Source organism: Salvelinus fontinalis, unplaced genomic scaffold (assembly GCF_029448725.1).
Source record: "Salvelinus fontinalis isolate EN_2023a unplaced genomic scaffold, ASM2944872v1 scaffold_0254, whole genome shotgun sequence".
In the NCBI taxonomy this organism is placed as follows: Eukaryota; Metazoa; Chordata; class Actinopteri; order Salmoniformes; family Salmonidae; genus Salvelinus; species Salvelinus fontinalis.
In genome coordinates, this window is record NW_026600463.1 from 816 (window position 1) to 28,766 (window position 27,951).

General features: G+C 44.8%; 1 protein-coding gene across 4 annotated transcripts; it reads left to right on the plus strand.

Moving 5' to 3' along the window:
* On the plus strand, positions 1–27,846 carry LOC129844931 (golgin subfamily B member 1-like; the record flags this gene model as incomplete). 4 transcript variants are annotated; one of them, XM_055913092.1, is given in 14 exon segments in its annotated part: positions 1–116; positions 525–660; positions 1,450–1,583; positions 4,189–4,298; positions 4,609–4,777; positions 4,863–4,967; positions 5,204–17,314; positions 17,639–17,751; positions 19,858–20,062; positions 20,718–20,858; positions 21,101–21,201; positions 21,585–21,698; positions 23,089–23,203; positions 24,794–27,846. In XM_055913092.1, coding segments are annotated over 14 exon segments (13,829 nt in total), but the record flags the coding sequence as incomplete, so codon positions are not given.
* Between the last annotated feature and the right edge of the window lie 105 nt (positions 27,847–27,951).

Genomic DNA, 27,951 nt, shown 5'->3' on the forward strand with positions numbered 1-27,951 from the left:
CGCTGGCCAGCCGGCAGCAGGAGTTGGAGGAGGAGCTGGTGCAGGCCCGGGGTCTCACAGGGCCACATAGGGGCGGCAAGAAAATGGGAGGCACCGCCCACCAACACAGCCTGCAGGTACGGAGTAAAAGGGAGAGGGGGAGAATGAATGATGGAGGGGAAGTGGCAAGATGGGTGAGTGATTTGGTAGAAGGAGGGTGTGGTGAGTTCAGAGCTGGGAAGGAATAAGGCAGCAATAATAATAATTTTATGTGTGATAATATTTGTCCTCTTTCAAGTACAAGTGTATTAATACACGTGTGAATTATTGCATATCCCAACTCTCCCTGAGACACCCTCGGAGAGCGTGGTCACATGGTCACGGCCAGCAAGGATGCCTGTAGATGATCAGTATAACAAGGGAGATTAAATGTTACTGTAGTTCTGTCTGACGTTAGATTTGTACGCTATCCTCTGTAACATCCCAGACGATATGTACTTCAGTCACTAGACTAAAATGAGTATTGTCACCCCACCCCCACGCAGGAGGACTTTGAGTTTGATGGCAAGCAGGCGTTCCACCAGGACCCACACAGTGGCGGATCTGAGAGCACCACCCCGATGGAGGAGGAGGGGGAGAACATGGGAGGTTGGTGGCCTGAGTACACTTCCCCCAACACAGGTGTGAGACCCACTAGACAGTTTACGCTGGCATGCACGTTGTCGCTTTTTGTGTATTTGTCACCCACCCACCACCATTTTGGGAGCTTGAGATGTTTTAGTCCTTTGGGTTGTTTTTTGGTCATTTTGTCAACGTAGGCCTAACACTCCTCCGCCGTTTTGGGAGTTTTACATGTTGGTGTTTTTTCTCCCTCCAGTCTAACACATTCAACCCCAGAGTGGATACATTCCCTAAGGTTGACTCATCTGTGGGGTTTTGTGTTATCTCATCACAAGTTGAGATGGTTATTATTGGAACATGTGCATGCTGGTTGAACTGGCTAGTATTTGGCTCGCTACGATGTTGGTCCATGTCGAATGCATTGAACTCTTGTCAGTTCATATGAATTTAGGTGGAGAGTTCCCCCCGTCCGTGGTAAGTGTTTGGCTTTTATGTTGTTTTGCATGCCCTGTCTGTTCTTCATTTTCCTCTTATCTCTCCTTGTGTTTGACACATTCACTGTGTTGAAAGGTTCATGGTTTTTAATGGGACAAAAAAATATAAATAAATGTCCAAAAACCAGTGACCTTGCATGGGGCAAGTAGCAGGCCAACTATCATAAACATTGTAATCCATCTCAACAATATGTTTGCATGGAAACGTTTCAGTTGTGACTGTATAAAGGGCTGTTTCTATGACTACAATTTGCATCCATTTTCGCTAATTATTGTTGATGATGATAGATAACTACCAGATTTCTCAACCACTGAGTTGATTGTCTCTTTCTTGTCTATGCGACTGCCCTTACAGGTGGCCTACGGTCGGTAGTGGAGGAGTTGGAGCTGGAGAGGAACCAGCTGCAGGAACAGATCCTAGGCCTGGAGGACCGCTGTCAGGACCTTGAGGACCGGCTGCAGCTACAGGCTCGCATCGAGTCCCTACAGGTAAACTCTCACGTCTCACAGACCTGGTTGGACCCTCATATCTCACACCTTGTAGAGCTATCAGAACCACATGCACCTTGCAGAATGCCACACTGTACCAAGATAGCCTCCATAAAGACACTTAAAGCAGGGGTTCCAAAACTTTTTCACTCAGGCCCCCGTTCCAGCATTGGGGGAACATCCCACACACCACGTCTGTTTCTATTGGCACAAGCACTGTTCATGACACAAACTGTTCATACATTTTGCCGGTTTAAAGCATATTTCCTGAAATTCTACAAATTTTTTAATTGGTTATAGAGAAAATGTTGCCGTTTTTAAGCTAATTTACTTGCAGTTATATACATTCTGCCATGTCTAATGTGTATTCATGAAATATTTGAGTGACTCGAACATTACTACACAATCTGTGCTAAAAACCTAGCTAAAAAACATTAGCTGACATTTGCTAGTTGATCTGCAAATTTCTGACAAGTTATAAATAGATCTCTAAGGTATACAATGACCGACATATCAAGAGGAATACCGTAATTGCTGGACTATTAAGCGCACCTGAATATAAGCCGCACCCACTGAATTAAAAAAAAAATGTATTTTGTACATAAATAAGCCGCACGTGTCTATAAGCCGCAGGTGCCTACCGGTACATTGAAACAAATTAACTTTACACAGCCTTTAAACGAAACACGGCTTGTAACAAAAATAAATAGGCTTTAACGAAACACGTCTTGTAACAAAAATAAATAGGCTTTAACGAAACAGGCTTGTAACATTTTTTTTTTTTTAAATAGCAGTAAACAGTAGCCTACCAAGAAAGTCCTTGGTCACTATCTTCCTCCTGTGCACTGAAACCACTGAAGTCATCTCCTTTGGTGTCGGAGTTGAATAGCCTCAGAATTGCTTCATCCGATGTTGGATCGTTTTCATTGTGCTCTCCTCACTTTCATCCGGAGGCAAATTCCCCGCTGAGCTTATGCTGCCCTCTTCTTCAATACGCAGCAGCTCCACGCTGTCAGGACCCACTGGCAGACTTGACCATAAGTCGCTCTTCGCATGCGGCCCGTTTTAGAAAAGGATTTCTCCCCACTTGTCATCCAATCCATTTTCTAGTTCGGGCCATCTGCTTTTCTTTCCTCTGAAAGCTTTTGTTGTCTTTTTGCACTAAGTCAGTTTCTCACGCTGCTGTTTCCAACGTCTTATCATCGACTCATTAAGGCCAAGCTCCCGTGCAGAAGCTCTATTTCTTTTTCAAACAGCCAGATCGATCGCCTTCAAATTGAAAGCTGCATCATATGCATTTCTCCGTGTCTTTGCCATGATGAGGGTGACAAAATGACTACCGTAATCAGAATGATGGAAAGTTTGAGCGCGCTCGATTTACTTCACATTATATGACGGTGCTCAGTTTTTTGGCGGCATGAATTTGTGAAAGCGGGAAAAATCCATAAATTAGCCGCGTCATTGTATAAAGCGCAAGGTTCAAAGCGTGGGAAAAAAGTAGCGGCTTATAGTCCGGAAATTACGGTACTGATAATTTACTACCCAATTCGAAATTTCCCCTTGTCCATTCTATAATTACAACTTTCAAGAGTAAGTTGATAGCCAAAAAAATTCCCAAAAAAGTTCCCAAAAAAATGTTGGGGGGGGGGAACCCCACAGTTTAGGAACCACTGACTTAAGGGACCTTTCTTTCTCCCCTCTCACACTTCCATACCACTCACCATAGATGACCCACTTATACCCTCCTATACCTCCTGGTCTGTTAATAAAAAGAAGCACACAACTGACTTTGGGGTTTACTTACCTGTGCCAGTTCCTGAGGTAGTGGAAATCTAAACCAGTATATTGTAACTTTGTCAGCTGCTCCCATTATCAACATTTTGCATCTTATAAGTTCTCCTTTGTGTTTGGGAGTTTGTTTTGCTTTTGCTTTTGGATTGACTTTTTACTGAATTAATTTGTACTATTCAGTTTATTGCATGTTTCCTCCCGAGGACTAGGATTTTGTAACAAACCCCTCTAACACAGGTGACGTTTGATGTAGATGAAGAAAGGCATCCATTTTGGGTTTCCCAGGTGTGTTAGTGTTTGTGTGCGCTAGAGAGAGCACCTCCGGCAGTGAAGACTAATCCTTTGGCTTGTTTGTTTTGGAAACCCACTGTTCTGTGTTCACGGCTTGCGAGCAGTCTTCTAATAAGCGAGTGCTGTGTTGAGCATATTTTGGCCACAAACTCACTTGGTGTGGAGAACAAACTCACTTGGTGTGGAGAACAAACTCACCTGGTTGGTTAATTGTTCAACCATCATATAAGGAGCATTCAAAAGTATTTGACAATTCTAATCAGGCCAAGTTCAAAGCATTGTTTTACCCTAAGAAAGGCAAAAAAGATAATAGAAATGATACTAAGCCAAAATGTCCTGAAAGCTGAATTGTGTTCCTTTTATGGTGTGTTGTTTGGACTAAACCTAACACTGTACATAGAAGAAAGGGAGTAGTATTTTGGGTCAATATGTGTGCAGTGAGATGGAGTGAGCTTCCTACCGGCTTTACGCTGAGCTTTTCTCCAAACCATGTTAAACCTTCCCTCTCCTCCCCTCCCCACAGAACGAGTCCGAGAGACTACAGGGTCAACTGGCCAGCCTTCGGAGCCAGCAGAGCAGGGATGCAGAGAAACACCATCTCCTGGTCACCAGCCTCAACGAGCAGCTCATAGGGTAAGCCCACACAATTCAAAAAAGGTCACGGGTCACACACAACTAGTAGACCGGTTCATTTCCCAAATTTGTATCCAGTGCCAGTTAGTCATTTAAGGGTAAAAGGAATGTAAGGTTTTTGTACTGAATAGTTTGGCTCCATGCATCTAACTGCAGTCATATGCAAATTATTAATAAACAAATACAATCAAGCATGGGTAAAGTTGTGCACTGAGGATGATCATGTGTGTGTGCTATTTTGTTTTTAGATTATCACCATGTCCTCATTTGTAACCTTTAAAACATCTCCTTTCTCTTTGATGCTTTTTAGACTGAGCGACACCCAAGAGTGTCTCGAAACCTCTCTTATAGAGAAGGAGAACACATTAGTCAAGACCTCTGAGAAACTGGAGCTCATCGACAGCCTCCGAGATTCTTTAATGGAAAAGGAGGCGCAGCACAAAGAGGTCGCCGACAAGCTGCTTCAATCTGAGAACAATGTAAGTACAGTAGCCTGTTTTGGCCATCAATTAATAGTCAAATCTGTTTTATAGTAAGTCATGACACCTTCTTTTCTTCTTTCAGCTCACTGAAGTCTCCACAAAATGCAGTACCTTTGAAAAACAGTGTTCAGAACTGAAGACAGCGGTTGCAGATCTCACACATAAGCTGAGTGTGCTTAAAGAGAAGGTAAGGTTTTCGGTATATGACTACCATGGCTTAATTATTACTGTGATGAAATATACATATTAATTGGAATTCAGGTTAGAGTTTTTGCATATAAGTAACCAGAAGTGATGTTTATCTCAGATTTAATAGTTTAGGCAAACTATTAACTTCACACTCATTAAATGGCAATGATATTGACAGTACTTTAGGAGATTTCTGCCTCCAGTAACATACTTGTATTTTTTCCAAACCCGTAGACACAGAAACAAGAGGCCACAATAAAGACTCTTCAAAACGACCTGGATCAAACAAACGATGAACTGGACAAGTTGAACACCACCCATCTGGAAGAAAGGTCTCAGCTAATCCACAACCTTCAAAGCTGTGAACGGGAGATTGATAACCTCAGAGACGTCCTCTCAGACAAGGACAAGGAGATCTTTGCCCTCTTGGGCAACATGGCGGAGTACGCAGAGCAGATCATGGTGCTGAAGCAGGAGATCAAGCACAAGGAGGAGGACCTGGTTCGCATCGAGACCGCCCTCACCAAATCGGAGCGGGAGGCACAGATCATCAGAGACTCTCAGAACTCGGACCAGCAGGCTCTGAACACCAGGACGGCAGAGCTGGTGGAACAGCTGAAGGATGCAGAGACTGAGCTGAGCAAGGCCAAAGAGGAGAAGGAGTCGAGGACAGTAGAGGTGGAGGAGCTGAGGAAGCAAGTGGAAGAGGACAAGCGGACCATCCTGGAACTTCGAGGGGAGATCCAGCAGCACAACGTGGACCATCGTAATCATCTCTTGGAGTGCGAAACTCAGATCTCTTCACTGAAGGAGCATGTGACTGTTGCTTCCCAGAAACTACAGGAGTCCGAGGGTCTCATCTCTCAGTTGAGGGAAGCAAGTACATCCTGCAAGACACTGAAAGACCAGCTCCAGGACAAGGAGCAGACGTATGAGAAAGAACTCAAATCGGTCAAGGAGGAACGGAACAAGCTTCGCGCAGAGGTGTCCAAACACAACGATGACCTTAAGACCCTGTCCAACCAGCTAGAGAAGCAGACAGAGTGTCAGGTACAGTTGAAAAAAGAGGTGCAAGAAAAACTGGAGACAATATCCTCTCTTGACGAAAAACTCAGGGCCATCCAGGAAGAGGCCGAAGTAGAGCAACAGAAATGTAACACAGAACTGCAAGTCAGAGATTCTGAAAAGGAGAAGTTGGCGAAAGACCTGCAGGTTAAATTGGAAAATATCTCAAATATGAAGAAGCTCTTGAACAACATGAAGACTGAAAAACAACAACTGCAAGCTGACCTGAAGGAGAAGGTAGATGAACTTAAGTCGCAAAAGCAGCTTGTAGACGAGCTTAATACAAAATCTACCGCAGCTCTTGAACTTAACAGCAGTTTGAACTCTCAAGCAAATGGCCTCAGAGAGGAGAATCAGAGATTGCAACAGGATATAGCTGGAAAGCAGAAATCCATTTCAGAGATGACCGATGAAAGGGATTTTCTGAGAAGCAAAGTCTCTGACTTCGAAACACAGCATTCAGAAAACAGCGAAGTCATTGAAGGGCTTCTGAAAGACAAGGAGGAGCTGAGTGTTAGAGCCAATGAACTGAACAAGGTCATGGAGCAAAATAAACAGTCAATTTCCAAGAGTCTATTTGAGAAAACAAATGAATGTAGTCTTCTAACTAAAACACTCAGGGAAAAGGAGGAGACAGTTGCACGTTTACAGGTGCAAATTGACAGTTTGAACACTCAGGTGGAGCAGTTCCATCTCAACATTGCTGAAAAAGAGAAGTCTGTCACTGATCAAAACTCACAAGTAGAGGCACAGCAGAGCCAGCTGTCGCAACTCCAGGAAACAATGTATTTACTGCAGGAGCAGGAGACTGCCCTGAAAACTGGGCTCACGGAGAAAGACACCGTATTGCAGCACAAATCAGATGAGTGTAGCTCTTTACAGAATAAACTTGGGCAGCAGAAAAAGCTTCTATCCAAGTTACAGGGTGAGACTAAATCACTTAAAGGACAATGCTCACAACTGACCCAGCGTCTGGAAGAAAAAGAAGAGACCTTCAGACAAATGACACAGGACTGTGAAAACCACAAAGACGAGCTGAACCAGAGGAACGAGTCATTGAAGTCACTAAGCAGTCAGCTTGGTGTCATGAACGAGAGCAGTGCGAAGTTGGCGTCTGAAAACACAGAGCTGAAGACCACTCTGGAGAACCACGCAGCAGAAAACAACAAGCTGAGACATGAGATGGAACAGAGGCAAACTGAGGTGGTTGGCCTCCACAGTCACATCCAGGCACTGAGTGAGCAAAACCAACAACTCCGAGCTGCTTATGAGGTCAGAGATAAGGAACTTGCCCAGCAAATGCAGGTTGCATCTGAGCTTGATAGAAGGGTAAATGTGACTCTTGAGCAGAACACAAACCTGTGCTCACAACTGAACAGTCTGACAGAGGAGAAGCAGATACTGCAACAGGAATTAGCTGTACAGTCGGAGTCCATTTCTGAATTAAGCAAGGAGAAGAACTTACTTCAAGATAAACTTTCCAATTTTGCAATGCAACATTCAGAAAACTGCAAAATTATTGAAGGGCTACTGGAAGACAAAAAGGATCTCAGTGTCGCAGTAGAGGAACTCAACAAAGTCCTAGAGCAAAACAAACAGACCGTTTCAGAGAGTTTGCTGGACAAAACAAATACATGTACTAATCTCACCAAATTGCTTAGAGGGAGTGAAGAGGCACTTGCACATTCACAAGACCAAGTTGAAAGCTTAAACACACAACTTGATCAACTGAACAACAACATGACCGAAAAAGAGAAGACTATCAGAAATCAAAACTCACAATTAGAGGCCCAGCAGAGAGAGTTGTCGCAACTCCAGGAGACATTGGCTCTATTACAGGAGCAGGGGACCGCACTGAAATCTGGGCTCACAGAGAAAGACACCATGTTGCAGCAGAAAGCAGAGGAGTGGAGCTCTTTACAGAATAAACTTAATCAACTGCAGGGCGAGACTAAATCACTCGAAGGGCAATGCTCACAACTGACCCAGCGTCTGGAAGAAAAAGAAGAGACCTTCAGACAAATGACACAGAACTGTGAAAACCACAAAGACGAGCTGAACCAGAGGAACGAGTCATTGAAGTCACTAAGCAGTCAGCTTGGTGTCATGAACGAGAGCAGTGCGAAGTTGGAGTCTGAAAACACAGAGCTGAAGACCACTCTGGAGAACCACGCAGCAGAAAACAACAAGCTGAGGGAAGAGATGGAACAGAGGCAAACTGAGATATTAGATCTTAAGGACAACATCCAAGCATTGAATGAACAGAATGTCAGACTAAAAACCGAACTGAAAAACTCTGTCACAGAGGCATCCAAGAAACTTGAAGAGATTTCAGTTCTCAAGGCAGAGTTCTCTAACAGGGACAGTTATGTGTCTAATTTAACAAAGCAACTGACAGCAGCCTGCTTGGACAGGGATAGCTTAGGTTTGAATTTACAGCAGAAAGGTGAGTCCCTAAAACAGCAGGAGATGTTTATTAAGCAGTTACAAGCTAAGTCAGTAGAGGGTGAGGGTCAGATGAGCCAGGCCATCACTGAGCTGCAGACACAAGCTCAGAGTCTTCAGAAAAGCCTTCAAGACAGAGATGTTTCGCTGCATGAGGCGGAGAAACGGCTGAGTCTGCTCAGAGAGAAGTTCACCTTAGAATCTGAGGATTTCAAAACCCAGCTGAATTCAAGTGCGGAAACAATGAAACAGCTTCAGGGTGATCTGCGTAATGCGGTGGAACAGAGTAACCAGCTCAGTGGGAGGCTTGAAGAACAAGAGGCACAGCTTAAGCAGAAAGTTGATGATTATGTGAGTTTAAGGACATATGTTTCAGAGCTGGAGGATTCCACCACACAGCTCAGAGGTCAAGTTGACAGCCTGACCTCTGAGTCATCCCTGTTAGAAGAGACCCTGAAAGAGAAAGTCAAGTTCATCCTTGAGGCCCAAAGCACCTCCTCAGCTGTTAGCGAAAGCCTAAATTCAAAACTCAAAACCAAAGATACAGAATGTGAGCGCTTAAAAGAGCAGCTTTCGCACCTCCAAGAGTCCGTTTTAAAGCTCAATACCAAAGATGCAGAATGTGAGAGCTTAAAAGAGCAGCTTTCACACCTCCAAGAGTCTGTTTCAAAGCTCAATAGTAGCCTCAGTGCCCAGTCCTCTGAAGTGGCACGACTTCAACAAGCCTTAGAGGAAAGAGGGACTGTCGTTATGGACCAGTCAAAGTCCCTTCAGGAGCTGCAGAGAAGGGCAGATGAAGCAGCCCTCTTCAAAACCCAGTTCATGGAGAGCACAGAGTTGGTGTCACAACTGCAGGGTCAGATTCAGGAACTCTCCACTAAGTCTGCAAGCCTCAGCCAGTCAGCAGAGCAGAACCAAAGTGCCTTTGTAAATGTTCAGGAGAAGTATGCTGCTCATTTAGAGGAGCTCCGGGAAGCTCGGACGATGCTTTCTCAAAGGGCCGAAGAGATGTCCAGTCTTAATAAGGCCCTCAGTGACAGCAACGGCGCAGTTCAGGCAGCAGAAAGCACCATAGAGGTGCTGAGGAATGAGTCTTCCTTGCTACGTCAAGACCTTCGGCAAATACAAACACTGAATGTCGACCTTTCGAAACAAAAGGAAGACGCCCTTGCTACCCATCAAAGGAGCACCACAACATTCACTGTCGAAATTGAGAGACTAAAATCTCAGTATTTGCATGTGGCTGCTCAGGTAAATGCACTGACAGAAAATCTTGAGCAGAGAGAGATGTCTCTTCATGCCATTAACAGTCAGTACACAGCCCAGGTGAAACAGGCAGAGCACGTAATATCAGAAATGCAGAAACTAGAAGAGCAAAATAACAAGCTAAGAGAGGAGATCGCTCTGTCAAAGCAAGAAAATCAACAGCGGCTGGATGCAGCAATCAGTGAAAAAGAACGTCTGCAGCAAGAAGTTCAGAAACTCATAATTGAGAGAGACGAACATGACAAGAGCTACAGCAGCCAGATACAAACAATGCAGGAGCAGCTGCATCTCCAAAAGCAGCAGCAATCCAGCAGCGTGAACGAAGTCATGGAGAAAATGGTGGCTGAGAAGGAAAGACTACAGGTTGAGGTTAGTGTCAAAGGTGAAGAAATCACCGGATTGAAATCAGACATTCAAAAGATAGGGCAAACTCTTCAGGACTCTGAGAAGGAGTGGCTATCGGTCCTGGATAGAGAGACGCAGGATAAAAATCTCATTGCGGAGCAGTTGAAAAGTGTTGAAAATGAAATTAAGTCTAAAGATTTTAAAGTTCAAGCATTGAAACAAGACCTAGATAGTTTACATGAAAAGTTGTCAGAGGCAGCAACAGCAATTAGACAGGGTTCAGATCTGCTTAAAGCGAAAGAGGTAGAGGCATCCTCGTCCAGGGTTCAGATTGAAAACATCTTAGTATCTGTCCAGGAAAAAGACAAGCATAATATTGAATTGAGGCAGGCTCTTCAAGATATGGAAAGTGAGTTAAGACAATTGGAGGTCAGCAAAGAGTGTTCTGACAAAGATTTGTCTGTATTGTCCCTAACCATGTCTGATAGAGTAGTTGCTTTAGAGGAGGAAAAGGTCTCCCTACAGACTATGCTCAAACAGTTGAGAGAAAGACATCAGTGTGAGCTAGATTCTTTGAGGGGTGAATTAAATAAAGTTTCAGAATTGTTGAAACGGACAGAGTGTACCCTTAATGATAAAGAAATGGGCTATCGAGGTGAGAATCAACAGAATGTTTTATTGCAAGAAAAAATACAGCACCTTCATGCACAGCTCCAAACTGAGACTGAAAATCTGAGAGAGGCAGGTATTAAACAGACAGCTCTACTTAGTGACATCCAAACGAAAGATGAGCAGGTCAGCTGCATGACCATCCAAATAAGTCACCAGAAGGAATTGCTAGCAGGTCTCAGTCAACAGTTAAGGGAGAAAGATGCTTCAGTAGCGCAGGTAATTGAATCCGCCTCAAACGAAAGGATGAAATACGCAGAGGAAAATAGTAATTTCCTCTCACAGCTGGACAGCTTGGAAAATGCACAAAGTAGCTCTATGAAACAGCTTGAACATATGTCCTTGCAACTAGAAGAGAGCAAAGGTCATCTGTCACGCTCTCAAAGTGAACTTGAGACCAAGGATTTGGAGAATGGAGATTTGGTTAAAGAAAAGGATCATCTCAACACTCAGCTCACTAAGTTAACCAAAGAAAAAGAGGTCATGAAAAAGAAGCTCCAAGCTGCCCTGGTTGTAAGGAAAGAACTATTGAAGAAGCTAGAGGAGCATGAACATCAAATAGAGCAGAATGTGAATAAAGGAATGGAGATTTCAGGCCTACAGGATCGGTTGCAAGAACTCACTTTACAGGCTCAAGCTACTGCAAAAGAGCATGAAGACATTGTTGCAGATATTAAACAGCAAGTTCATCAGAAAGAGGGTGAATTCCTAGAACTGGCCAAGGTCTTAACAGTGCGAGACAGTCTTGTAGAACATTTTGAAATAAATATGCAAACTTTGCAGGCGAAACTAGATGAACAAGAAGCAAGTTTGACAACAGCACTGCATCATCTCAATGAAAAGAGCATCATCATTGATCAACTTAATTCCAACATCTCTGAGAAAGAGGAGGCTTTTGAACAGGAGAGAAGTGGTATGATGCTGAGGTTAGAGAAGCTTCAAGAGGATATGAAAAAGAGCGAGGAGAGTTTGAAGGAGGACATGTCAAGTTCCAGCGCTACAGCTGTTGACATTGAAAACGAGTTGACGAAGGTGAAGCAAGAAAAGGCAATGATGCAGAAAAAGGCTCAAGCTGCTTTACTGGCACGAAAAGAGACTATTAAGAAGTCTCAAGAAAGTGAGAAAAAGTACACCCAAGAGCTTTCAGAATTAAAAGATGATTATAAAGCACTCCTGGAACAACACTGTCAGCAGACCAATGACCTTTATGCTGTCCAGTTAAGTTACGACCAGAAGGTCAAGAAGTTTGAAGAAATCAGTCAGGCCTCAGTCTCTCAGCTAGGTGAATTGGAGACCCTAAGACTGCTTGTACAGGAACGGGATAAAACTCTTCAAGACCTCAACATATCCCTATCAGAGAGGGAGAGTCAAGTGCATGACTCCTCATCATATCAAGCAGAGCTAGAAACCCTTCACTTCAAACTGGAAAGCATGTCCTCTGAGTTGGCAAATAAGGACAAGGTTCTCATAGCACTGGAACAGAAGTCCAAAGCATTATCTGAGAGAATGAGCTGCACAGAAAGTCAACTTGAAAAAGCACATGCAGAGATAAAGGAGAAGATGGAAGAGCTCGCAAGACAGCAACAAGCAATGGAGATGGCCGAGCAGCAGCACCAGCAGGAAAAACAAACTATGGTAGATGACCACCTGGTGCTGCAGAACCAGTTGGGCGCATTACAAGCCACAGTGGAGGAGCTAAAACACACCTTAGAAGCACTTGTTGGTGAGAAAGAATCCCAGTTACACAAATTTATAAGTGAAAGCAAAGAACTAATAGAGGACAGGGATCGAATGAAAGGAGAGCTGGAGAATGCACTCACTACCATCGCCCAGCAATCGTCTGAACTTCAAATCCTCCAAAACACTTGGGCTGAAACTCAACAGCAACTCGGTGAAGAAAAGGAACAGCTAAAAGTGGAGCTTGAAAAAGCACAGTCCCATTCTGCAGAGTCCCAGGCTGAAATGGAAAGTCATAAGCTGCACATGGAATCACTACAGCAGGAAAAAGAAAGCGCCTACATGGTCATAGAACAATTAAACTGTGAAGTTGCCATGCTGGATGCTCAGCTAAAGGAAGCTGGAAAAGTACATGAGGAGCTTCTTCAAAAGATACCTGGTTTGCAGGATAAATCCTCTGAACAGATTGGGGTAATTGGGAAGGAGGTCCAGTATCTTAAGATATCCCCTGAAGAACATGAGATGAGTCTCAAGGAAAGAGATGATGCCCTGGTGATTTCTCAGGCTCTGGCCACAGAAAAGGAAGAGCTTATTGCTGCCTTGGAACAGCAACTGCAGCGGCAGATTCACCTTCACGAAGTTGCCATGGAAAAGATGAGGACTGAAGTTGATGAGCTTCAGCAGAGGTCTCAAGAAGATGCCAGCAAAACAAAGGATCAGGGCAACCAAAGCAAAACAGCACTTCTCACCAGGAAGCTTCAAGCAGCCTTAGTTTCCAGGAAAGAAATCTTGAAAGATAATAGCTCTCTGAAGGAACAAATACGTATACTCTCAGCTAAAAATGAAGAAATTGGGGCACCATCCATTGTACTGGAAACGTCTGTTGCCAAGTTGAAACAACAAAAAGAGGATCTGGAGAGTTCTGTATCATCCCTGAGCAAGGAGAAAGAGAAGCTCATTGCCGAGGTTGATCGCATCCTCAATGATAATCACAATTTATCTGCAGCCTGTGAAAGCCTCAAACTCACCATAGAAAATATCACCCAACAGAAACAGGCATTTTCGTGTCAGCTTGAGTCCCTGAAAGACTCGCAGACGGATGAGTTGTCGGAGTGGAAATCTAAGCACACAGAGCTGAAACAGGAGTATGAGTCACTTTTACAAGCGTACGAGAATGTCAGTAGCGAAATGGACAAGATGAGACAACTATTGGAGGGGGCAAGAAGAGAGAGACAAGAAGCTATCTTTAAAGCACACAAATCTGAATCTGAGAGGGAGAATCTGGAGAAGCAAGTTGGGGAGATGGAGGATGAAAATGAGAAAATTAAGGAGAAGATGAGAAAGTTTACTAAGGCAAAGCAGCAGAAAATGGAAGAGCTGGAGGAGGAGAATAAAAAAATCAGAATAGACTTGCTAGAGTTTGACGATAAGCAGAAAGCCACAGTTGAAGAGTTGACTATTAAAAACAACCACTTGGAAGCAGAGATCCACAGCCTTGTAGAGTCCTCAGAAGCGCTCAGGCGGAAGCTAACAGAGATTCAGCTCAACAATGGCAGTCTGGCAGAGGCACTCAAAGAAGCAACCTGTTCATTAGAAAAGTGGCCCACCGAATCAAAAGCATGTGAGCAAAACATGCAGCTTAAACTAGATGATGCACTCATTTTGAATAATTCACTGACTGCCCAGATTGAGTCACAGAAGACAGAACTTGCTTCCCAACAGGAAATCAATAAGTTAATGCAAAAGGAGAAAGAAACTCTCTCTGAAAGAATTAAACAAATGCAGAATAAGCATGAAAAGGAATTGGGAGAAAAAGACGATGCAATCTCAGAGCTCCAAGAAATGATCAACAGACACAGCCAAGAGATCATCAGCCTAAATGAGAAGGTCAGGATCTTGGAGGACGACAAGTCTATATTACAAGAGGAGCTTGAAAATGTCCAAGAGATCTCAGACAAAGTAAAACATGAGAATGAATATTTGGAGATAGTGATCCTCAAAAACGCTGAAAGAATTGATGAACTGACAGAGACAGTCAATGTTCTCCAAGCCCAGAACACACAGCTCTCCTCTCAATTGACTGAGAGCAAAGAGAAGGCGACTCAGGTTTGCCAGGAGAAGGAGGAACAGCAGCTGAAGTTAGTTAAGGAGTTTGAGGAGAAACTCAAAATGTTCCAGAGAGGCAATGAGGGCTCCAGAAATATAAAGAAGGAGCTACAGGAACTGCTGAAAGAAAAGCATCATGAAATCAATCATTTGCAACATGACTCCATCAAATACCAGGAGCTGATTTTAGACCTAGAAAGGTCTCTGAAGGCTTCAGAGTCAGCGCATGAACAGGTGGAAAAGGAGCTGAGGGAAATGACAGAGAGGATATCTTGTCTAGAAGAAGGGAGGAGGCATCTTGAAGCTGAGCTTACCACACACAAGAACCTTCTCAATGAGGCAAAGAAAGATTTGACAAACATTAGCTCTGAAAAAGACCAATTGGTTGAGGTTGTATCAGAAAAGAACAACCAATCAGAATGTCAGGTCATGGAGAGAACTAAAGCACTACAGCATGTAGCTGAGCAGCAAAAGAGTATTTTCATGGAGAGGGAGGTAATTTTACAGCAACATATAGAGGAACTTATGGGTTCCAAGGAGAAGGAGAGTCAAGTAGTTTTAGAATTGAAGAGGAAAATAGATTCTCAAGATTTACAGATGAATACTCTGAAGAGAGAGGCTGACACTAATTTAGCTAAGTTAGCAGCCCTGTCCTCTAGTCCTCAGGGTACCGATGCTGTGAAACAGTGGAATGATATGTTCCTAAATACCTTGCATGAGAAGGATAGCCAGCTTCTAGAACAGGGCTTTGTCATAACGAGATTCCTTGAAGACATTCGAGTGAAAGAGAAGGAGGTGACTGAACTGCAGGTAACCAAGTCGAGGCTGGAAAGGACACTTGGTGATTACACAGTAGCTGCCACAGCTCAGCAGAGGCAGTTGTTTATAATGGGTGCCAGCAATAGAGAGCTTAACGAAACCGTGGAGCTCCTGAATCAACAGTTGCAGGAACTGAGTGAGCAGGTTGATAGATTAGAACAGGATAGGTGTGTACTCAACAGACATCTCACTGGCAGTGTAGATTCCACATCTAAAATGGAGTTTGATCTCCAGCAGCTGGAAAATACACTTTTAGACACAGAGTCCCAGCTACTCCTCTCGCAGTCTCACAGTGACATGCTTCAGGTTGATTTTGAGAAACAGGAGGCCATTTCACTGCACCTGAAGTCACTCCTGCAGAACAAAGATGCAGAAATCTCCTCTCTGCTGTCCTCCAGAGATGGACAGATGTCTGGGTATCTAGAACAGCTGCAAGCCAATCACCGTGCCCAGGTTAAAGGCTACGAGGACAGACTAACCGCCTTGTACTATGAAAGGGAGAAAGCTGACAAGGAGTTCAGAAGGCTGGAGAACAAAGTAAAATCCCTTCAAATGAAAGTTGACAAGTCCATTCAGGAAAAGGAAAAAATGGCTGCTCAGATGGAAACATTCAGGAACTCCATGGTCTCCTTGCAGACAGAGAGAGAGCGTTTGATGTCAGAATATAGGATGTCTGAGGCAAGGAATCAGACTGTAATGCAAGGCAAGGAGGGGTCGGCTGAAGGAGACCTCAGTGCAACCAAGGGCCTTAAACACGAGATTAGGACTCTCCTTCATCAGATGGATGATCTGAACTCGGAGAATGCCATGCTCAGGGCACAGCTGATCAGATATAGAGAAGACTTGAATCGGGTCCTGTCCTTGAAGGACAGCCAGTTGAAAGAGTTGCTCAGGAAGCAGCAAGATGCCATCAAAAACCTGGAAAACCAAAAAGCCACAGCTGAAAAGCAGAACCGGAAGACCCTTCTGGAACTCAAGAGGGAAGGAGAGGCAAGCGATGCCTTTAAAGCTGAGAATTCCAAACTTCAAACACAGGTCACTGATCTGGAAGCTAACATATTGGCCCTGAATAAGGGACTGCAAGAAACGAATAAAGGCAAAGTGATTGCCGACTTGCAGCATGCCGTGGCAGCCAAAGCTGCGGAATGTAACGACCTCCAGCAAAAACTGTTTGCTCAGAAAGTGGCAGCGGATGACTGGAAAGGCAGCCTGCAGCTCCTGGAGCATGAGACTGAGAAGAAACTGGGAGAGGCAGAGGACAAGTACAACAGCGAGCTCGATGCCTTTGAACAAGAAGTCGAACTGATGAGAAACGAGAAGGAGACCGCTGACCAGAGGCTTGCTGAGCTGGCCAGGGACCTGATGCACACTGAGCAGCTGCTGTCCAATGCTAGAGTCCAAAGCACGGACCTGAAGTCTCAGAACGAGTCTCTGGGTAAAGCCATGGCCGCCTTGCAGAACGACCGCGACCAGCTCATCGAGGACTTCAAGATCCTCCAGAACCGATACGACGAGGAGCTCCGAGAGACCCAGGGGGCCATGACCAAGGTGGAGAGATGTCTAGGCGACACGACCTCGGAGCTGGCCACCTTGGCCAAAGAGAGACATATACTGGTACAGAAACTCTCTGCTCTAGAGAGCAAAGATGCTCCCTCCCAGCTCACTTCACTGGTAGACGAGCTGTCTGTGGCCTTGTCAGAGAAGGAAGGGCAGCTCCAACGGGTTTTCCTGGAAAACAACACATATAGCAGTAAGGTATTTGCTTTCTCTAGGTCCATGGCCAGCCTCCAAGATGACCGAGACCGGCTGATGGAGGAGCTGGCTGGGGCAAAGAGGGCATTCGAGTCCAGGCAAGGATTAGGTCCAGAGGTAGTAGACATCGCAAACACGGGGGAGTCAAATAGCCATAGAAGCAGTGATATTCAGGTCCTTCAGACTGGGAGAGATGTGCTGGTAAGTCACCAGTTGTGACTCAAAGCATGTTGTTTGGTTGTCATTTGGTTGTGTTTTGGTTTAGGCTGTGTGTGTGAACTTGCTGAGAGCATGCAGGGGACCAGTCAAAAAGCTAATCTACCTGTCATGGCTTTGGTGTGTGAACTTCCTGACAGCATGCAGGGGACCAGTAAAATAGCTAATCTACCTGTCATGGCTTTGGTGTGTGCAAGCATGACAATTTGGTTGTGTCGCAGGAATGCAGTTTTTTTGTGAAGTGTTCAAATGAGTCTCCTCAATGTGCGTTGTTGTTGTGTCTCTAGTGGTTTGTTTTGTCTATTAAAGGAGATGAGACAGAGGGTGGATGAGCTGCAGAGCGCCTTGCAGCAGGCACAGGCCTTCAAACTGCAGACTGAAACAGAAGTCAGCGGGTACCAGGCAGAGCTGGCTGAACTGAGGTAAGATCCTAACTGAACCTACAAAGATTTGAGTTGGCCATTAAATTGTATTACTTCTGCCAATTGGGTTACTTTTGCACATTGGTGAGGTCAATGCTCGAAAGCATTCAATGTGTTCTGAAAGATGAGCCGTCGAGGATTATAATAATTATGTCTTTGATGTAATACAAGCAAACCACACACACGGGAGTCCAAATGTGCACTTCACATTTCTAAATTCACAGTATGGAAATGTATGATCTCTATGATTGATGTAGAATTACAACCCATCATACCCTGGGTTGATCTAAACAGAATGTTTGCTTTATTGTGAAGAAAATTTGCAGTGGAACACGCACTTGAATGCCCTCACGACTCATCAAATCAAAATGTGTGTGTTTCTCTGAAGTGCCTTGTGAAATCCTAACGCCGTATAATCGTTTTTTAGAACTTGGCTAGTCTTGTTGGCAATAGAATGAGCATGCCCACCTGATCTAGACAGTAATGGTGGGGATGCAGGGCTGTGTTCCAAACAAAAAATTACCACTGTGCTTGCTTCATATATATTTTTGTATTTACTTAACCTTTTATTTTATTTTTATTATGTAACTTCCTCAATTGCACAGCTTGAAGGCTCTTTCGTTGAGTGATACATGTATTGAAATTAGAGGTGTGAGGCCTCTTGGAGACACCAGTCAGACCTCTCACTCAAACCCACAGTTTGGAGAGGTGTGTGACCTCTTGGAGACACCAGTCAGACCTCTCACTCAAACCCACAGTTTGGAGAGGTGTGTGACCTCTTGGAGACACCAGTCAGACCTCTCACTCAAACCCACAGTTTGGAGAGGTGTGTGGCCTAATGGAGACACCAGTCAGACCTCTCACTCAAACCCACAGTTTGGAGAGGTGTGTGGCCTAATGGAGACACCAGTCAGACCTCTCACTCAAACCCACAGTTTGGAGAGGTGTGTGGCCTAATGGAGACACCAGTCAGACCTCTCACTCAAACCCACAGTTTGGAGAGGTGTGTGGCCTAATGGAGACACCACTCAGACCTCTCACTCAAACCCACAGTTTGGAGAGGTGTGTGGCCTAATGGAGACACCAGTCAGACCTCTCACTCAAACCCACAGTTTGGAGAGGTGTGTGGCCTAATGGAGACACCAGTCAGACCTCTCACTCAAACCCTTGTCATTTTATTGTCTTATGTTGCAATTACCCCAAATGTTGCGTGAATATTGTTATCATGTTACCAAATGTATACAGATGCTGCGAAAAGTAGAGTAAATGTAAAAATCACATAAAATTAACAAGTTTATTTTTGGATTCGGTCTTGTCAGATGAAATGTTGTCTCCTCACCTTTGTTCTGATCATTTCCCCATAATCTCCAAAGTGTTTCCTTTCAACTGCTACCATGATTGTACATAGGCCTATGCTTCTCATATTATTTTCTGTTAGAGAAATTATTATTTGGCCCTGTTCATATATGCCAATTCCCCTGAGTGTAAATGGTGAACAAAGGCCCCGCTTCACATTTCACAAAAAAAAAATGCAAATGATGTAATTGTTACGCAACAGATGGCATCTAGTTACCACAGTGGAAACTGTGTTGCTGCACCAGAAAAGGTGTTTAGCTCACCAGCAGGTGACAGCCCATCCATCTGTCCTCATTGTGTCCCTTCAGGTTGTCTCCCCACCCACACAGAGCCCTCCCAACCCCCACTCGCTCACATGCCCTGGCAGGTCCCCATGGTCAAGCACTATATGAGTTGTCTCGTGATGACAATCCCCTTCAGCTGCTAGATCTCCTGCCAACCCCATCTCCAATACAAAGCAGGGCTCAATTCCATTTCAGTTAGAGAATTGGGAAAAAAAAGGCACATCTATTTTCAATACGCCTCTTATATTGACTGCGTTTGAAGTGGAAGTGGAATCTCCCCTGACCCACGCCTCCATGTGTGTTCCTTGTTTTGCCCAGTAGTGGTTCACTGCTTACTGCAGCCATACAAATAGATTGATTGTCCGCTACTAAAGAGAGACCACTGAATAAACCACACTACTGACTGGGTCCACCAGTGGGTACTCAAGTGTTGAGGCAATGACCTCTGACCTCTGTTCCTCCCCAGGTCTGAGAGTAGCAGGCTGCAGTCTGAGTGCCAGCGTCTGGCTGGGGAGAGGAAGGAGACCATGGCCCTGGTGGGAAAGGATGTGTCTGATGACCCGTCACTGACCCAGCTCCAGGCAGAGAGAACTCAGCTGCAGAGTCACCTGCAGCGCTGCCTCTATGAGATCCAGCAGAGAGATCTGCACTGCCAGCAGCTCAACGCCAAGGTACTGAACACGCACGCACTCACAAAACGACCCAAATCAGCTCTGCAACCAAAGTGCTGAACACAGAAACCAACGCACAGGTATTGAATAATTTTCTACTAAGTTCACCATACTCAACACAAATCTTTTCTCCTCCCAACCGCTCCTCTGTCCTCTCCTCATCTCTCAACCGCTCCTCTGTCCTCTCCTCATCTCCCAACCGCTCCTCTGTCCTCTCCTCATCTCCCAACCGCTCCTCTGTCCTCTCCTCATCTCTCAACCGCTCCTCTGTCCTCTCCTCATCTCCCAACCGCTCCTCTGTCCTCTCCTCATCTCCCAACCGCTCCTCTGTCCTCTCCTCATCTCCCAACCGCTCCTCTGTCCTCTCCTCATCTCCCAACCGCTCCTCTGTCCTCTCCTCATCTCCCAACCGCTCCTCTGTCCTCTCCTCATCTCCCAACCGCTCCTCTGTCCTCTCCTCATCTCCCAACCGCTCCTCTGTCCTTTCCTCATCTCTCAACCGCTCCTCTGTCCTCTCCTCATCTCCCAACCGCTCCTCTGTCCTCTCCTCATCTCCAAACCGCTCCTCTGTCCTCTCCTCATCTCTCAACCGCTCCTCTGTCCTCTCCTCATCTCCCAACCGCTCCTCTGTCCTCTCCTCATCTCCCTATCTCAGCTGCAGCAAGTGGTGGAGGAGAAAGGGGGTGTGTCGACCCAGCTGAGGGCAGTGTCTCAGACGCTGAGAGACACCCAGAACCGCTGCTATTGGCTGGAGAACCAAGCCCTGCCTAACCAGCACCACCAGGGCCTTGCAAAGGTAGAAAGTCGTGTGTGTGTGTCTCAGGCTTGTCTGGTGTCTGAATGACTATAGTGTGTTTGTCTGGTATCTGTGTCTGACTGTGTGTGTATCCTTGTCCGTCTGTGTTTTAATGAATAGTAGCCTGGCTGTACTCTGTGTCAGTAGGTTACTATATGTATGTTTGCATTTAACGTTGGACACATGCTCATCCTACTGAAGTGAATCAGCTCCAATGTCCTGCTGTTGTCTCTCCCGTCCAGCAGGGGGCGGTGTCTGTAGAAGTGGCTCCGGGAGCTCCCCAGGAGAGGAGCAGTGCTGTGGTAGACATGGAAGCACTGGAGGCCGGCGAGCTCAGGACCAGGTGACTCTCTGTCCCTTCGTCTGTCTCTCTCTCAAACTCTCTCTCTCTCTCTCTCTCTCTCTCTCTCTCTCTCGGTCTCTCACTTTGTTGGTATGTTTTGCTCTCTCTCTCTTATGTTCTCACTTTCTTTCTCTCCCTTTCTTTTTCTCTCGCTCTCAGTGTCCATGCATGGTTAGCCTGTTTCCAGATCTGTTTGTGCTCTTGCCAACCATTGCTGTCAGTGTCAAGCCAAACAGTCTGCCAGTCTTCATATATATATCAACAACCAATCAGTGACCTCTCATAAATACGGTTTCATAGTGAGCATTGAGAATACCGTGATGCCAGACTGTTTGGCATGACAAGGCGTGTCAGAATGACTACATTGTGTGTGTGTGTTCCAGGCTGGTGGAGGTGGAGCAGAGCGTGGTTCAGCTAAGTGAGAGTCTGGCTGAAGAGAGGACCAGGAGGGAAGCAGCCGAGGAAGCTCTGGGACTGGCTGAGGACAGAGCCAAGAGGTGACATGCACACACACACACACACACACACACTAATGCAGGGTTGAGACATGCCTAGGGGAGGGGTCTGGTCTGAGGAGGAGGATAGTATGTATTCTGTAGTACTGGGATAGGTAAAGATTTTGCCACAACTGGACACACACACACACAGCTATTCTCACACTATGTGTGGGTGCCCGTCTGTTTGAGTTACCATGCCAACTCATTGTCATGCCAAACAGCAGTCTGGCCTCACAGCATTCTCAACGTTCACTACAGCCTTCAATGTCAACACCATCACTGACATTAGGGGAGACGACAGGAAATGTAGCTAATAAACTTTAATTTGACCATTAATAACATACACACTCTGTCTCTGTCTCACACTCTAACACGCTACCCAAACCGGACGAGTGTTTGAGCGTTGCAAAATAATAATGTTATTCAATCATTGCACCCACACTGCTCGCTCGCGCCAAAGAGCGTCTGCGTTGCCAGGCGCTAAAATAGAAGTTGCTTCTGTTTGTGACGCTGAACGCAATGCAAGTCCTGCCTCCCATCTCCTCATTGGCTTTTAGAAGCATATACCCACGTGCCATCTCCTCATGTGGGTGATTGAAAGATGAACTGAGGTCGGTCGGTTGGTTGTGTTAATACATCTTATTATGAAAGTTAGATGCCAATCGCCATTATAAAGTCAAAGAAGAAAAAGCCTGAAATAAGGATAGATGACTAGAAATGATTCGGTTGACCGTTTTATGTGTGGATTAATTGTCGGAGTAGAGGACCTTGTGCATTTCAGGTAAAATAACAACTCAACATTTATATCCCAGGACAAATTAGCTAGCAACAGAAAGCTAGCTAAATAGGACAAATTAGCTACTAACTGCTAGCTAGCTAGATAAATTGCCATAAATGTTTAATGCTTTTCGACCTGTCCCCATATTAATATAATTGGTTCAGAGTTTGTTTTGATATTTCAACCGGTGTATTGTGATCGTGTGGCGGGACAAAATCGATTTGCGCGCAATACCTCTCGAGAATCAATTACTCTCAAGAATCTCTAGAAATTCTCCTTAATTTCTCGTGAACAAGAATAGACCCTTAGCTCCTACTCTCAAGAATCTTTCAAAATGATTCTTAATTCTCATCAATGAGAATAGACCCTTTCTCTTTGGCACATGTTCATACTTTCTGACACAGGTGCTTTTTAGATAGACCTGTCAGTAGTTGTTATGCTGGTAACGGTTCATGATGATTTGATGATGATGTGAATGGTTGTCGCTGTGGTAGTTTTGATTGTTGTTGCAGAAGCACATGCATAAAGTAATTGCCGCGCAGGGATGAATAAAGTTATTTGAATTGAATTCACACACTCAGTACTAAAGGCGGATGTCTCTTTCCTCTCCAGTGTTGACTCCAGTCCATCCAGGACGACCCAGAGAGACTTCAGCATCCAGCTGGATACAGAAGAGGAGTGGGAGGCCCTCATCCTCAACCCCAACGAACCCCTGTTCACACGCAAGGTCAGTGTTATTCACAAAACTTAAATGAGTCGATGTCCGCAACCTTGTGGAAAGCTATTTGGCATAATAATAAAAATACCCATTAAAATCTGTCTGTTTCTTTGCTGCATCTCAATCCAATTAATTTATTGCCACCGTGGCCCGTCGGTGTAACTGCTAAACTGCTTGCTGTACACTGTTTTGTGTAATTGTACACATGGATTGGATTGTGGGTTTACTAACGTGTTAGTTCTAGGTTGACTATAACGTTAATATGGTGACAATAATGAAGGCTGTGTAGCGGTTTGGCTTGGATATGTCTCTTTTGCACCTGGTCACAGACCGCTGTTGTGCACTGAAGTCCACAAGCGAAGGGAAAAGGTGAGAGGAGGAGAGCCTGTAGATGCCAGATGGAAAGTGTTTGATGCTGTATGTGGATACTATGAAAGTGAACTGTGTGATCGGGTGTATTCATTCCGCCGATTCTGTTTCAAAACGTTTCTTAATAAATGGAAGCAAATATGGGCCTCCCGAGTGGCGCAGTGGTCTAAGGTACTGCATCGCAGTGCTAGCTGTGCCACTAGAGATTCTGGGTTCGAGTCCAGGCTCTGTCGCGGCCGGGAGACCTATGGGGCGGCCCACAATTGGCCCAGCGTCGTCCGGGTTAGGGGAGGGTTTGGCCGGCAGGGATCGACCTTCGCCTCTCCTGAATCCGTACGGGAGTTGCATCGATGAGACAGGACTGTAACTACCAATTGGATAGCACAAAATTGGGGAGAAAACTGTAAAAAAATATATATTCAAAAATAAAAAATAAATTGAAAAATGGAATCAAATGAAATGGGGAGAGACTTACCTGAATTTGTCCAATGAAAAGTTATTTTTCCATTTTGCAACTGTTTGGACTAATGATTTCACCCCAGATCAGCTAAACGCAGGCAGGAGTGTTCAAGGCTGCGTTGAATGTGTCACTGTCTGTCATTTTGATTACCAAAATGTGTCTCTCGACCTGTGCAACTATGTTATAAACTTTAATTTGTAGGCTAGGGTGTAGCAACATCATGATTCTTATACGGCAAAGTTGAGTATCTTGTAGTAGCCTAAACCTATGGATGTTACATTGAGCTGGGTGAATGGAATAAGAATGACATCATCCAATATGATGTAATAGAAATAAGGCCATGCACCAACAAAAAAACTAACATCCTCCCTAATCTTAAACGGCACCAGCCGCCACCGATGCAGAACTACCTGGTCCCAGATCTGTTTGTGCTCTTGTCAGCACCCCTGGAGAAAGGCAGAAGTAACGTTGGGGCTGGTTTAGATATTGAATTCAACAAATGTAAAAAGAATCAAGCTAAAACGTGTGTTATTTGACATGTGCATCCTCATTCTACTATGTGCTCTGGTCAACTCCATTACTGTCATTGCAAGGCAAACGTGTTGGGCATGACAAGGAGTTGGCATGATGGCACAAACAGACTGGCACTCAGGCTAGGACTGTTCTTCTTGACTCACCAATCATCAATCACATGTATGATGACCAATGGCAACCAATATGATTACCAATGCCTGTTTGACGAATGACTCTCCCCTCCCTCTCCTAACCAGGTGAAAGGCGGGATGCTGGCCTGCAGGCGCTGGATTCGGGGGCGGAGCCTGTACTGCTCCAAGCTGCTGACGTCACGGGCCCGCTCGCGCTACCTCTTCCTTGGCTACCTGCTGATTCTGCACGTGGCTGTCCTCATGTGCCTCACCGGCGTCCTCTAGTGCCGTGGGGGTGAAAACAATCACAAATTGCAGATAGAAATGTATAGAGCAGACTATGAGGCCCGTTTTCTCCACGACAAAGACGAATGTCTGTTCTACTCCATTTCTAGGTAGTTCACAATGTGTTTTTTCCCTGGAACGTTATTCCACCTTTCAGAATAAGCTGCAGGTTTTTGTCTAGTATCCAGAGTTTTCATGAGAGTGAGGGCTTTTGGGGTGTCTCGAAAGTCTTGTGGCTTCTTCGCCTCGACTCCTTCCCTTGGTTCTCACTGGTCTGAAAAGAAAATGGACAGCTGAAAGTGGATCCTTTGGTTAGATCCTACCTTGTTGTTTTCACCCATCATTTTTTTGTCAGATCAGCGCAGATGGAGGCGAGAGGAAGAAGACTGTTATTGACTATTAAGACTCACCCTTTGGAATGTCTCAGGAGAAAGTGCCGTTTCGATCCCGTCTGTTATGTGTTAAAGCCTGAGAGGGTACAGAAAGCCATATCCATTCTACATGAACGCTAGCCTAAGATGTACGTACGTGTGTGTGTGTGTGTTTGAAACACATTTGTGTGCGCAGGTGTGTGTGTTCATTTGCACGTGTACAAGAAAAAAAACACTAGTCCACTGTAACCTCATTTAGATTTGACCTTGGAGAACAAAGACTGGTGTAAGTCTGAGATGATACATGAACAACATGCTGAAAATGCCCCACTCAGACTGATGCTGATGTCTGGCAAGACGCAGATAAGGTATTTCAGGAGAGAAGGGTGAGAAAAGCTACCCATACTACTATTTCTGCAAATATGCCTATGTTATTGCACTGCTGCTCAACCCTTCTCCCCAATACCAAACCCACTGTGTGCTCAACCTGGCACTACCAGGCCATGGCACAATGTTCCCTTTGGCACCCCTTGGTGTCTCCTGGGTAATAACTGTCTCATGGTGGCCTTGGCACAATTATAAGGTGTATTCTATAGCTGCTGCATTCAAAGCTATGCACTAAAACTCTTATCAGGGGGTGGAGGTTTCCCTTCTCTCCTTCAGCAAAGATATTCAACATAATATAGGGCCAGAAGTTTTATCTGACCATGTGTCCTGATAAGGAAATACTGATCTGGACCCTAGTAATAGGATCTAACTGGACCCTAGTAATATGATCTATCTGGACCCTAGTAAAATGATCTAACTGGACCCTAGTAATAGGATCTAACTGGACCCTAGTAATAGGATCTAACTGGACCCTGGTAATAGGATCTATCTGGACCCTAGTAATAGGATCTATCTGGACCCTAGTAAAAGGATCTAACTGGACCCTAGTAATAGGATCTAACTGGACCCTAGTAATAGGATCTAACTGGACCCTAGTAATAGGATCTAACTGGACCCTAGTAATAGGATCTAACTGGACCCTGGTAATAGGATCTATCTGGACCCTGGTAATAGGATCTATCTGGACCCTGGTAATAGGATCTATCTGGACCCTGGTAATAGGATCTATCTGGACCCTAGTAATAGGATCTATCTGGACCCTAGTAATAGGATCTATCTGGACCCTAGTAATAGGATCTATCTGGACCCTAGTAATAGGATCTATCTGGACCCTAGTAATAGGATCTATCTGGACCCTAGTAATAGGATCTAACTGGACCCTAGTAATAGGATCTTACTGGACCCTAGTAATAGGATCTTACTGGACCCTAGTAATATGATCTATCTGGACCCTAAAGGTTTTACCTTGTCAGATCACATGGTCTGAAAAATATCCTCCTACCCCGTTTGTGAGCATGTACCCTGGTAAGTGTGTAAGTAAGATGTTGTATTTAAGGCTGGAGTGTAAAAGGGTGCGAGTGTGCACCCTTGAAAGTCTACTTTGTGTATTTATGTATCTATTTGTTGCTCTGTGCCCCCCAATGCGCTGTTGTTCACTGTACATGTCTACTTCGTCTGTTGATTGATTACATGCTGAGTGAGTCACATGTTTGATAACGCAGGGCGGCAATTCACAAAGCAGGAGGCAATATGTCAGCCATCTTACTTTGAGACACTATTTGTATTTCTCTGGTTTGTATCTCATCTGTTTCAAGTTTAGCATGGGAAGTCCTGAGAGAATGTCATACTAATAACAAGTGTGTTTATTACATCTCTGCACTAGGAAATATGAAGCCTGAGTGACAGGCTGTTTGTGCCATCATGCAAACTCTTTGTCACTCATTGTTATACCAAACACGTTTGGCTTGACAATGAACAATGGAGTTGGACAGAGCACAAACAGATTTGGGACCAGGATAGGAAATCTGGTGTTTCAGAATATTTACGGTAGTTAGCCAGCTGAGCTAAAAACATTGCTCCTGCTTTGTGGAATACCACCATAGAGAATGACAGACGCCTTTAGTGGCCAAAAGGCTGTATTAGCATGGGCAGCGCCGTTGAGGGCTTCCACCATTTTAATGTAGTCAACTGGGTTGGACTTCCAACTTCATTGGCTGATCCCTCCTGGTAACCCTGTTGGAGTCATGTCCAACCGGATCATTAGGAGGGATCAGCTAATCGTGAAGAAGAAGATTGACTACTTCAATGGCACTGCCCAAGCTGTCAGACGCTGTAATGGCACAGATACAAAGATAATGGATACCACCCTGTTCTAACGTTGGTGTTATGGTACCGTGGTCCTGATGGTCTGTATATATGGTGTGATTGAGGAAAGGATGACAAAATACATCTATTTATAAGAGGAAATGCTACTGAGTGAAGCCGAAATGTCATATTTTCTAAATAGGGTCTATTTTTTAGAAGTGAAATCGTTTGGGACAGAAATACTATCCTATCCAGGCATTAATGGCTTCAATACCTTGAAAGGTTGACTTTCACAAAGAAAGGAATTTTAATAAATCTGTTTGAAAAACACGACTCAAGTTACCTGTTTTTGATGTGTGTGGACGTGAAGTCCCCACAAAAATAGTAAACGAACAACAAATATTTGACCAACTGGGGACATTTTGTTTGTCGCCA